This window comes from Xiphias gladius, chromosome 4 (assembly GCF_016859285.1).
Source record: "Xiphias gladius isolate SHS-SW01 ecotype Sanya breed wild chromosome 4, ASM1685928v1, whole genome shotgun sequence".
Classification (NCBI taxonomy): domain Eukaryota; kingdom Metazoa; phylum Chordata; class Actinopteri; order Istiophoriformes; family Xiphiidae; genus Xiphias; species Xiphias gladius.
The window spans coordinates 26,127,145-26,140,354 of record NC_053403.1 but is presented as its reverse complement, the minus strand read 5'-3'; the positions used below and the strand labels follow the sequence as shown (position 1 = coordinate 26,140,354).

Here is a 13,210-nt window from a genome sequence, read left to right as displayed (position 1 = left end):
GCCTGGGGAAATGATCTGTGTGTGTGAGAGAGAGAGAGAAAGAGACAACGGTCTGCCTAAACAAACACCCCTCTTTTCTACACAACACTCCTCTGCCCGACAGACTCATCAGGGTGTGCATGTGCATGTGTGCGTGTACACGTTTTTTGTCGCCTCTTTGGGACCTTTTCGGGGCCGGTGGTCCTCATGGGGACCGAGCCTGGTCCTAATGAGGCAGAATGTCATTTCTGAGTTCCTAGTTCCTGGTTGAGGTTTGGGTTAGGCTGTCCACTGTGAATGGAAGTCAATGCAATGTCCTAACAAGCATAGCTGTGTAAACTTGTGTGTTTCTGTGTGTCTGACAGAAAGGGGAACATTACGGAGGAAATTTGATGTCGGATAATGGCAGCATGATTAACATCAGACGTGTCAAAACCATCACTGAACTGTAAGGAGACCTAACTTCATGTTCGATCAGGCTAAAACAGAAGCTCAAAGGTCAGCAGATTAGAGGGGGTAAAAACATCCAGGCCATATTCAAAAGTAGGACACAACAGGGGGGCTACTTCCCATGATCCTTCAGTGAAAAGAACATCTCTGGAATGAACGGCATATGAGACGGAGGGAGACCAAAAGGGCACGAATATCGCATTGCTTTTCGTCTTATTAACACCGAGCTGTAAAGCCCTCTACGCACACACCAGCGCCACTACCGCCAGTGCGAGCTCTACACAAACAGCACGCAGTGGCTTCGTGCAGCTGAACGGGCAGACAGACTGTGTGTGAAACCAGGAGGAACCACCAGAAATAACACCATTGTTCAGCTAAGTGGCCAAACTTCCCCTGAAGGCTCTGGGCCATGGGAACACAAGTCATGGGAACGGGTGCCATGGCAACAGCCTGTCAGAGCCCGTTAATGACCCGCAGGACTGATGGGTCGTGTTCAGTCCTGAGCATTAGCAGCTGATTCAGACCGCTGTGTGCTGAAGCAGCTGATCTGTGGAGGTGTAACCAGGCCCCGCCACCTGGAATCAGCGCCAGTCTAGCACTGCAGTGTGGACACTGGGGCAGGACCGGAACTTCTTAGGGGGCCATCTGTGCAACACAACAACCTGATGGAGGAGTTTCCAACACAATCAGCCTCACACTTCAGCTAAAGCTGAACTTGAAGCTGAAGGTTACAGTGGCCAAAATGGGATCTTCCCCCTCCAATTCAGATTGAACTGGAAATGAAAGGTTTCATAACAAGTATGAATTTGCATACGAGACATTCACACCGAACCAAGCGGGAAGTACAATCCTTGCGGTTCTGTTACTTCTCACCGACGTCCTGATATTGTGCAACGGGAGAGCTTTGTTGCTTCTTCTGACATTTCGCTCTCAGTAATAATCCAGTGACCAATGAAATCCATGTCCATCAAATTACATTACAAGCCTGAGGGTGAGATCATAAGATCAAGGTAGCGGCAGAAGTTTGGCATTGTTTCTCAAACTACCTAGTCCACAAGTTATTTTTTTTAATCATCATCAACACATACCTGGAATCAAATCGCTGCCCACGTGAGCGAACACTGGGAAATGAAATGACAGTTGAGTTTCTCGGGCTGGCAGACGTCCCCGTAACGACAAAAACTGTAAGTTGAGCAAAAAGAAAACCAAATAGACCTCAAAGAAGTTTGGTCTCGGACTGGATATGCATTGTCGTTGGGTGACATTTACACACACTCGCTTTTCATATTCTCTCACTGGAATTTCAGTTCGGACTTGGTGTGTGTTGGTCTTAAGAGTTTACAGTCACACTAAATTGCAGGACGCAAAGTGCGTCTTTCATCATTAGCAGTCGTAGTGAAGTAAATGTGAAGATGGAAGGGCTGATGTCAACACGCTGACATCAGCATGTTAAGCTGTTACGGTAGCTGTGGATCAGGGGCCTATTCCAGGAGGCAGGTTCAACAAACCCTCAACTCTGAGCTGATGAACCCTGAGATTTGAAACTCAGGGTTTTCGGTTCCGAAACAGCTGATCAGAGTCAGTTCATGTTCAGTCCACGTGCGGTGAACGACAAAAAGCCATCATCGATGGAGCCGATACTACGATTTACCATGACAACGGGTAGATAAGAGCAGAGCCTCCAGCGGAGCTAGAAATATTCTTGTGTGACACATTACAACACAGGAGCAGCAGCAGTGAAAGAGTCTGAGCTGGAGAAAAGAGTCGACAAGATGTTAACACCATTACACCTTGTTCAGCGTCGTCCACTAGACCACATTATTCAGCAGACTGGGATTTCCCTAATGGACGATAAAGTGCTGGAATCCGACTGTTTGTTAGATTCAGTGTTTAAATATATTTATTCACCTATTCAGTGCTGCTGGCAGCTGAAGATGAAATTTAACAGATACAACATAAATTTATTTATAGACCTATGATTTCAACCTATAGTCTATGACTGAGTGTTAATGCAAATGGGGAAAAAATCTTTCAAGATACTAGAATAAAGTCATCACATTAAAAGGAAAAAAGTTGTAATTTTCAAGAATACGTTCTTAATATAAAAAGAAAAAAGTCCTAGTATTTTGAGAAAACGTCTGATTTTGAGAAAATATAAGCAACTAATAAAACAGGCGAGAGGAAGGTCAACAGCCGCTGTTAGTCTCAGGTGACGTGCCAAACACACCAACAGGTAGCTTTATCTCATCATTAAACATTTGATGTCTGGTTTTGCTTGCTGAGCTGAACAAACACAGATTTACAGTCTTGTTGCTCGTAATTTCACACTACTTGTTGAGAACTGTTTTCTAACTGCCAAATACATTAGCAAAGTTATGCTAATTTGTGTACAATATTGGACAATTTAGCCCAGAATTTCCTGTCATTTATCAAATGTATGATACACATGAGGCATGAACTGGGGCTACGCTCAGTGTCTGTTACTATTGCCTGCCCAGAATGACACAACCTTGATTCTACAGTAGGTAAGTGACTTTTGCCAGGTTTACTTTTTATTTTCATTTTTTTTAGACCAACAGCTGTCATTCTTGTATCCATGAATTTCCTCATCAACGCAATATATTGTTCACAGGCTGCAGTCTTTTTGGCATGACCTACTCTTAGTTTGTCCCAGGCCAGGGAACCTCAGAAAACAGGTGTTTTTTTCACGAGTACCTGCATCTTAAGCAACAAGAAGGCGCTAGGTGAATTGCAGATTAGGTTAAACGGATAGAGCCCACAGAACTGAGCTCTTTTGCCTCTGGTTCCAGCTTGTTAGATGTGCAGTTTTCAGCTTTATTTATCATATGTTTCTTGGCCAGTGTTAGCTAAGTGATTAGAGGACGGATCACAAGACAGCTGAGTTAATCCAACTTGTATCAAACTGCACTATGCCTAATACTTCTCCCCTCCTGTCCTGTTACCAGTGGTGGCTGTAAGCAGTTTGAGTTTCATGACGAATGCTATTACATGCCAAAAGAAAAAGAGAAAGACCAGGATTGTAATGGGTATGCATTAGGTGAGGTACACTGGTCTGATATATATATATTTTCCAAAGCAGTACATAATCTGGGTATATCTGACATACTGTAGGTCTACTGAGAGTATCATTGTGTTGATATACTGTATACTAGAAACTATAGTGTGGTTGAAAAAAGTATGCTTATACAGCTTTTGTCACACTAGGCCAAAGACTGGACTTGCAGAGCCTCTACAGGTTCTTTCAGTTGTAAATGTATGAGAAACGATGCCAGAGATTAGCTGTGGTATTTCTGGGCAGTTTGGAGAGATACAGCATCTGAGATATTTACTGCTGTGTTAGAATTGGTCAGTTAAGGACACGTTTTTATTTATTACAATGTTACTAATATGCAATACAGGCTATGGAAATTTCTTGGAACGACATGGGCATCTCCAGCCTCGATCATATGTGGATAGAGTGAGGCAGTCGGCTGTGTAGCCCTGGTGTTGGACCCTCGTTGCTTGGCGACCGCCTTGTCCCGGCGAGTGTCACCTCTCTGGGAGAGCTGCGGCCGAAGTCAGCACTGAAACCCTCAGTCCAACCGAAAGAATTCCCGCTTTGAGATGGTTGAATCCACAAAAGTGGGCTAAACTTTACTTTTACTGTCTGTGATAAGAGTGATGACAGACCTTGTCATCATGAAGTCATCCGGATTCATCCTCCACAGACCACAACAACAAAATGGTATTTGTACAAAATTTCATCGGGACCTATTCTACAGTTGAAATATTTCATGTTGGACTAAAGTGGTGGACTAACTGACACTGACCTCCTTAGAGCCAAGTGGGGCAGGAAATCACACTCAGCTGACATGTTTGATTCTGATTCAGACCACTGTCATATGTGCTTCTAAATCCAATATCTATCTGATTTGGCGCGATGAATCCTCAGTCTGTACAGTGTAGCAGACACTACACTTGAATTAATTTTCCACTCATTTAATGTTGGGGCACCACTTTCTATTGAAGGAAAATACAGAAGACAATAATTAGTCTTCCAATCAGAAGTAATAAACTCTTGATTCAGGGATCTCTGTCTCTGACCACAACTTGGTGATAAATGAAGATTTATTTATAGTTAAATGTCTGTGAGCAACTGAATAAGGAGGTATTGATAATGAACACATACTGTTCATATATATTAACTGAAGCTTTACTTGCTTGTTCAAAACGGTCAATCAACAGTAACTTTAAACACTAACCGTATGTAAGAGTATCTTACATAGAATATGAAGAAAAGCATATGGTTGGAACAACAATCACAGCAGCACAACCAGGAAACATTCAGAAGGGTACAGGACTAGCTAACTATCAAGATGATTTTCAAAATCGCTAATAGATAAACAGTTAAACAACAACTAATTTGGTTAACGACATAATTAAGACATTCCAAATCACCAAAATTATACAATAAATAACTATATAATAACTATAAATGAAGGGTTACAATGGGTCACAGAGACCTAACTATCCGTGGTCACTAGGTGGCAGTGTGCTCACATGGCATTATGTTTTATATTTCATAACTTGTTCATTTAACTTGCACAGACATTGGAGTTGAACCAATTTTCATAAAAACATTTGCTGTGTAATATTAACTGGATTACTGAATAGTTGGACACCTAATTCATATGTTATTTTAGACATGTACTTAACCAATGCGGGAACATCAGGGTTAGGTCACTTCAGGAGTGTATCTACAATTTATGACAAGAGCCTGCATGGCAGCTTTCTTATCTGAAAAATTCAAGAGAAGGAGGGGAGGAGTGTCCTCACTACAACAGACATATCAAGAATCCTGTAACTACGCCACTTCAATGTGACATTCATCAAGATCTGGGATTTGGGATTTTGAAAGATTATACACCGATCAGCCACAACACTAGTTTTAGGGTTGTGGCTGATCAGTGTATATCACTGTGTATTTGTCCAAATATTGATCGTGAATTATGGATAATATGGGGATGATTATCAGAACTTTCAGAAATTTTCACATTGAAGTTTTGATCGATTGATATAATTCTGATGTGAATATGACATTTGGCATGGAAATGAAAGAGCATCATATGCTGTAATTTTCATGATCAGAGTTTCAGGGGTTTTTTTTCCCATTTTTGACACACATTAAAGTCATGTGTCCAGATAATCATGATGCCCCATGTGACTGAATGACTTTGTTGAATCTGCAGAGAATCTGATCTTTCCAGCAGTCCCACTTAATGAATCAGAACCCGCTGACACATGCAGAAAGCTGCCTGTGTACTGAGAGCGTGAACTAATGCCAACACAGCACATCTGCTTTTCTTGCTTTTCTGCGTTGAATATGAAGTTCAGTTGTAGTCTGTGACAAACTCTCGGTCTATTTTAAACACTACATCTGATCTGTTAAGCAGCCACATTTTGACTTTTGACATCTCATACAGGGTTGTGACCCCCGTTTCAAAATGTCTCCACAACTTCCAAAAAGGATGTTCTAGTGTGGTGAAGAGCAATCTGTTTCGATTTATGGTCTGGTATGAGGACACACTACATTTACACGGCAGGGCTGAGGTCAACTAAATCTAAATAAAACAATTTACACTTTATCCAGCAAGAAAAACAGCAAGAAGGACAAAAGGGAAAGAAGATCTTATAAACCCCCTGACTCTTAAGGCTGGGTATGGAACCTCATTATTTATGGAGCCTCCACTTGACTGTGTGTGTAGCAGTATGTCTAGAAAAAATGTCTAAAACCCAAAGTTTGCACCAAGTGTTTGGTCCGAAGATTAGTTTTGTTTACCTGCGAAGCCCACTGTACCCCTCCTCTGCCTTCTTGGTAATCAGCTTACTGATGCATTTATAAAGATGAGAAGAGCAGGGAATGAAGTAGAAAACGACGAGTGCTGTGCAATGGAGACATAAGTTTGAAAAAAAAAAAAAACATCACCCGTGTTTTGTGTTGCTGCTTTCTTATAAAGTGACCTTCAAATACCATAAAGTTGTTGAACAGTGCCAGCTCACTCAAAGAGTGAAATTATCCAAAAGGTGAGTCGTGGTAGAAATAAATAAAGAAATGCTACGTTATGAGCAGGCAAAGCTAAGCCAGTGAGTAGAGGTGAATAGGGCTGGAATGGTCCTATCCATATAGGACCATCGTGTTGATAGAGCTACAGGCTCAATGAGACACTCGACTCTATTGCCCCTCTAAAAAAGAAGATAATAAAACAAAGGAGGTTAGCTCCATGGTTTAACTACCAAACCCGCATATTAAAGCAAACTACGTGAAAACTTGAATGGAAATGGCATTCTACCAAAATGGAAGAATGCCGCTTAGCCTGGCATGATAGTATTAAAACATATAGGAAGTCCCTCTGTAAAGCCAGAGCAGACTGTTACTCATCTCTAATAGAGGAAAATAAAAACAACCCTGGGTTTCTTTTCAGCTCTGTAGCCAGGCTGACTGAGAGCCATAGCTCCATTGATCCAGGTATTCCTACAGCTCTCAGTAGTGACGGTTTCATGAGCTTCTTTCATGATAACATTCGAACTATTAGAGACAAAATTCACCACCTCCTGCCCTCAACCGGCACCAACCTATCTTCAAACGCAGGCACCTTAGAAACAGCTGTAAAACCTGATGTATGCTTAGAAAGTTTCTCTCCCATCGACTTTCGCCAACTAACTTCAATAATTTCTTCATCTAAACCCTCAACTTGTCTCTTAGACCCCATCCCAACTAGGCTGCTTAAGGAAGTTTTACCCTTAGTTAGCACCTCTTTACTAGGTATAATCAATATGTCTTTATTAACAGGCTATGTACCACAGTCCTTTAAAACAGCTGTAATCAAACCTCATCTCAAAAAGCCTACTCTGGATCCATATGTCTTAGCCAACTATAGACCCATATCTAACCTTCCCTTTCTCTCTAAGATCCTTGAGAAAGGTGTCGCCAACCAGTTGTGTGACTTTTTACATGATAATAGTTTATTTGAGGATTTTCAGTCAGGATTTATAGAGTATCATAGCACAGAGACAGCACTGGTGAAGGTGACAAATGATCTTCTTACCTACATCGGACAAAGGACGTGTCTCTGTACTTGTCTTGTTAGACCTTAGTGCTGCATTTGATACCATTGACCATCATGTCCTATTACAGAGACTGGAACATTTAATTGGCTTTAAAGGAACCGCACTAAGCTGGTTTAAGTCCTATTTATCAGATTGACTTTAGTTTGTGCACGTTAACGATGAATACTCCATCTACTCAAAGGTTAGTCACTGAGTTCCACAAGGTTCTGTGCTTGGACCAGTTCTATTCACCTTATTTATGCTTCCTTTAGGCAACATTATCAGGAAACACTCCATAAACTTCCATTGTTATGCAGTTGATAGTCAATTGTACTTGTCAATGAAGCCTGATATAACCAATCAGTTAGCTAAGCGTCAAGTTTGCCTTAAGGACATAAAGACCTGGATGACCAGCAACTTTCTGCTGTTAAACTCAGATAAAACTTAAGTTACAGTACTTGCCCCCCAGAACCTCAGAAACACCTTATCTAATAATAAAGTTATTCTGGATGGATTTGCCCTGGCCTCCAGCACCACCATTAGGAGTCTTGGAGGTCTCTTTGATTAGAATATGTCCTTTAACTCTCACATAAAACAAACCTCAACCTCTGCCTTTTTTCACCAAGTAACATTGCCAAAATTGGGCACTTCCTTTCTCAAAATGTTGCAGAAAAACTAGTCCATGCTTTTGTTACTTCTAGGCTAGATTATTGTAATTCCTTAGTGTCAGGCTGTCCCAACAAATCTCTAAATACTCTCCAGCTGATCCAGAACGCTGCAGAACGAGTACTGACAGGAACTAGGAGAAGAGATCACATTTCTCCCGTGTTAGCTTCTCTGCATTGGCTCCCTGTAAAATCCATTATAGAATCTAAAATCCTCCTCCTCCCCTACAAAGCCCCTTAATGGTCAGGAACTATCATATCTGAAAGAGCTCATAGTACCTATTACCCCAGTAGAACACTGCTCCCAGAATGCAGGATTACTTGTGTTTTCATAGTCTCCAAAGGCCTTCAGTTATCAGGTTCCTCTACTGTGGAACCAACTTCCAGTTTTGGTCCAGGAGGCAGACTCCCTCTCCACATTTAAGAGTCGGATTAAAACCTTCCTTTTGATAAAGCTTATAGTCGGGACTGGCTCAGGCTTGGACCAGCCCCTAGTCATGCTGCTATAGGTCTAGACTGCCAGGTGACTTCCCATGATGCACTGAGCTCCTCTCTCCTCCTGTGGCCTTCTGCAGGTATTTCTGCCTCTGGTGCTGCAGAGTCCGGATCTGTGACTGCAAACCACCTACTGCCCCATGATCCTGCTCAACACCCACTGCTACAATTGTGATTATGATTATTAGTCTTATTAGCCCTATTATTATGATTATTAAATTTATTATTACTTTTATTATTAGGCTCCTTATTATTATACATTTTTATGTGGAACCTGTATTGTTCTATGTTCTCTTCCTGACGTTTCTGTTGGTTTCATGTGTTAATGTGAGGAAGGTTCCAGTATCCTCATGGCTCCTCACAGATCTGGTTTCCTCTCTTCACGCTTCACGTACGTCAGCGTTTATTCACTTGGTCTGTTTCACTTCGCACTCTGTCACGTTTTGTTTCTATAAATGCACCGATTTTTACACCTCAGCTGAGTGCAAACACTTTTTCGTGTTATTTTGGCTTTTTTTTTCTTTCTAATTTCCGGATTATAAACCCTATTGGATTGAGTGCTGATCCCTAAAGTCCCTGATGAAATTTAAACTGGTAGCATCTTAAATCTTGGCAAAATATGAATACTCAGTACCGGTCTGCATATTACCCTTTATTAACACAGTGAACAGAGATGCTTACAATAAGTCAAAATGACAAAGTGAGTGGCTGAAACACGTTTGACCAGCAAATGTTCCCTCGTGCTTTGACTTATTTGGCAGTTTGCCTTTATTTCATAGTTGTTGTCAAGTAACAGGAAATGTAGGGAGAGAGGGGCATATGACATGTAACAATGGTCCGGGGCTGGAACGGAAGCACCAATATTGTGGTTACAATATATGGTATGTGCATTAACCATAAGGCCACCACGGCCTGGATTCTATAGGCACTGTGCCTCAGTCATCATATACTGTAGTTGAAAACAACCACTATGATTGACGCACAGTCTGACAGTACCTGCCATCATTACACTACGGGCCCTCATCCCGAGTCTTTTCGTTTCGTATGGTGTTTGTTTCTGTGTGTTTTGAATGTCCAAACATCAAGTAACACTCAAGGCAGCCACATCAACAATAGCAGCCATTATCATGTTTGGGGCAGCTCATACAACAAAACACTTATCTGTGTGTGTGTGTGTGTGTGTGTGTGTGTGTGTGTGTGTGTGTGTGTGTGTGTGTGTGTGTGTGTGTGAGAGAGAGAGTGTTCACGGTTGTGGATGAAAACTCTGTAAAGTTGCTTTTATTCAGTTTAGACACAGAGTCGGTGGCTGTGAGTGAGTGAGGTAGGCCAACAGTTGGAAAAAGAGAAAGAGAGTAAAGTTGGGCAGAAGTACACACACAGGTGAGTCACAGCAGTGTTTGGTCAGTTCAGTCCACAGATCTGTTCAGGTCGTAGTTGAATCCAGTCCGCACCCTGATTGGCTGGAGGCCTGGATCTGTGCCCTCATACAAGGTTTCCTGACTGTCGTTTCCTAGAAAACACAGCCAACACAAACAGAGACACAGTCAAACACACCGCAACCTGTCAGGGTTCCCTCCCGCCAGACAAGACATGGTCTGTGTATCGCTTTACCCGCACTACAATCAACCACCGTCTTCCTTTGTGGCAGCAGACTGTCACAGGTATGAGATGCACAGTCAGATTTCTATGAACAACTTTGTGGCCTTGGACCATGGCTGAACTCCCACATGCTCACATTGAGGAGAAAATAGTCTTGTTTGTCTTCTTTCTTCAACTGAGATGAGAAGATCGACATCATTGTCAGCTCCTCAGCCCAGTACAGGGACTGAACTCAGACGTGTTTAGTCGAGCTCATGACAAAGACGGGGGAAAGTGGGAAAGTGCCAACCTAGGGCTGTAAAACATGAAATATCTGCCTCCAAACAGCTCCAAAGCTCTGTGTTCTACTGGCTGTTTCTTGTGTATGAAATATAAGATGAGACATTAGAGCTTCAGGAGCAGTTAGTGCTGGAGCCTGACCAGCTGCAGTGACTACATGCAGCATCTCTAATAGTGGAAGGAATCTTTGTGAATGTTGACGTTTGAACTGGATTTGGATTTACAGGGTAACGATTCAACTCAAAATCACCTTTTGATTCATTTAAAGGTCTCCTCCAGACACCAGACATGTTTGGAGACATATACAAATCCCAAAATGACGTCTAATCTTTCTCCCTCACTGAAAAATATAAAATCTATGAATAAGCAAATATTTCTCATTTTAAAAGTTCAGAAGCTGGTGTCTCCTACTACAATGCTTGTGAAGTTTGCACATCAGATTGTGTCAGTTTCTTGTTGGATCACTAACTGCGATGTCATAAATCCTGCAGGTACGTCCAGGTGTTAAACTAAGAGTTAAAGTGAGAAAACCAACTCTGCACAGGTGTCATTCTGCATAGTGAAGGTGGACTTTAGGCTGCTACCAGCCATATCTATCTGTGCTCTTTGCCCCTTACATTTCTCTGTTTTATTTGTCGATGCTTTGTTCAGACAGTTATGTTGCAGTGGAACACGAGTGCCACAAAACCCTGCATCAGTGCTTCAGTAACCTGCATAATCTGGGAGCTCCATCTCCTCGGGGAACTTGTAAAATCAGAAATGACTTCGATGGCATCCAATGAAAGTGTATTCCAATGTTTCACTGGTGATCAGGTTGGTTGAATTAAGACTGTCCTCCTCCATAACACCGTAGTTAACAGCTGCACTGTTTCACCGACACAGCATATCTAGTGAGGAAAAACTGAATTGTTAACATACAAACAGTGGTGAGCTAATTAACAAAGGAGGAAGTTGACAATCACATTTTCTTACACGAGTACATTTTCTTCCCAACCTCACGGTTGTAAAGCAACTCCTCCTTTGTGCAGTGTGGAAACTCAGGACAGATCTCAGGTGACTCTCGGGCGGATTGGTGTGTGGCTTGCCAGTGACTGAGATACAACATTTGAATCGGCAGCTTTAGAGTTGTTGGTTTGCTTATTTTTTCACCGTTAATGGAGCTAGGCCAGCTGCCGATATTTGTGCTAACCAATATGACCTTTTCCACTGCAGGAATTTCGCTCTGTGCTGAATGCACAGATGAGACCGATATCAATCCGCTTAGACAAAAAAAAGCGTGTTTTCCCAAATGTGGCAGTGTTTAAGATCAAGTACAGGACACGTGCTGTGTGTCCCTGTGTCCTAGCTCAGCACTCAGTACAAGCTGCTCTGAACAAAACCAGCTGTAAACCTAACTCGATTCTGTAACTTCCATCCCCTCCTCTGCATCAGCCACAGAGAGCTGACACTGAGTTGGCAGAGCTGGAGGAAGCAGTCTGCTGCTGCTTTGTTTCCATCACTCACCATATGGGCATGTATGAAGTAAACATTTACAAAAATGTTGGTCCAAAACAGACTTTATAAAACAAAACCAGCTGAAGGAAAATAGGGGATGGATTACTTCCATAGCTGCTGACGTCAGCTGAGGTATTTTTATAACATTCGCTTGTTTTGCCATAATCCATATTGATTCTTCAAAGACAGCAGAGGGCAGAGAGGACGGGAGCAGATCACCATCGGCCTGAGTCTGACTTGCTGAAAACATGAGAACAGATAATTAAACAATACTATGTATATCCAGTGCTCCACGAACACGTACAGAGAAATGTTTGCCTTTATAGTCAAACATCTCAGGGCAGTCGAAAGAAATTAGCTTCTATGCTAATCAGTTTGCAAATGATGGGTGTCTCTTTGTGTACGAAGGTCTCTGTAAACCCTCGCCATTACGTACAGTCTCATCAGACGTACTCCGCCTTAGAAACTGAGAAAAATATTCTAAAACCATAGGATGTTTGTTTTGTAGGGCTGGCTGATAATTCAGTATTACTGTTTCTGACTTTCAGTGATGATGATCCCATGGTGATGTAGTGTTACATAGTTAAGTGGAAAGTGACTAATGAGTAAATGAGATACTCTAACGTCCATAGCGAAGGACATACAAAGTGATCCTAACTGACCGAACACAGTTCTTGTGTGTCGGCCTACGTAGCATTATGGGTGCTTACTCTTTTGAAGAGGTGCGAGCAAGAGAAAGTGTGGAAAAGCACTCCGAGAGAGATTCTGGTCTTTCTGGGTCTTACTCTCATATCTGTGACCATTATGACTGAAGGTCAAAATAGCATTTTTCTTATCAGCTCCAATGTACAGATTAGGGAAATGTGAACTCTGTGGACTGAGCTTTCCAAAAACCGTCAGGATAACTGAAATCATCCAGTCTGACCAAACGTAAACAGATGACCGCACTGCACGCTACCTGCTAACAACCCTCCCTGAGTCAAAACAGGGTTTTCCTCATACGCAGTCATCACACAGCATAAACGTAAAACCTGTGTCAACGATGAGACACGCATTGTGCAACCGGACGACATCCAAATTGAAGCAGTACCGAGCCAGTCCGAGGCAAAAGTTTACTTCTTAAATGTACTGCAGGGCAGACG

At 42.1% G+C, this 13,210-nt stretch overlaps 1 protein-coding gene across 6 annotated transcripts in view; it reads right to left on the bottom strand.

Annotated features, from left to right (window-relative positions):
* Positions 1 to 9,348: 9,348 nt before the first annotated feature.
* Positions 9,349 to 13,210, bottom strand: part of rad51b (RAD51 paralog B) — a 67,434-nt gene continuing 63,572 nt past the window's right edge. For 5 of the 6 annotated variants that reach the window (XM_040124679.1, XM_040124682.1, XM_040124681.1 and 2 more), the window contains one exon: positions 9,349 to 10,206. In XM_040124679.1, coding sequence (XP_039980613.1) covers positions 10,103 to 10,206 — 104 coding nt within the window. In that variant the 3' untranslated portion in view covers positions 9,349 to 10,102. The remainder of the gene's footprint in view (positions 10,207 to 13,210) is intronic. The other variant, XR_005707284.1, reaches the window with a different exon arrangement.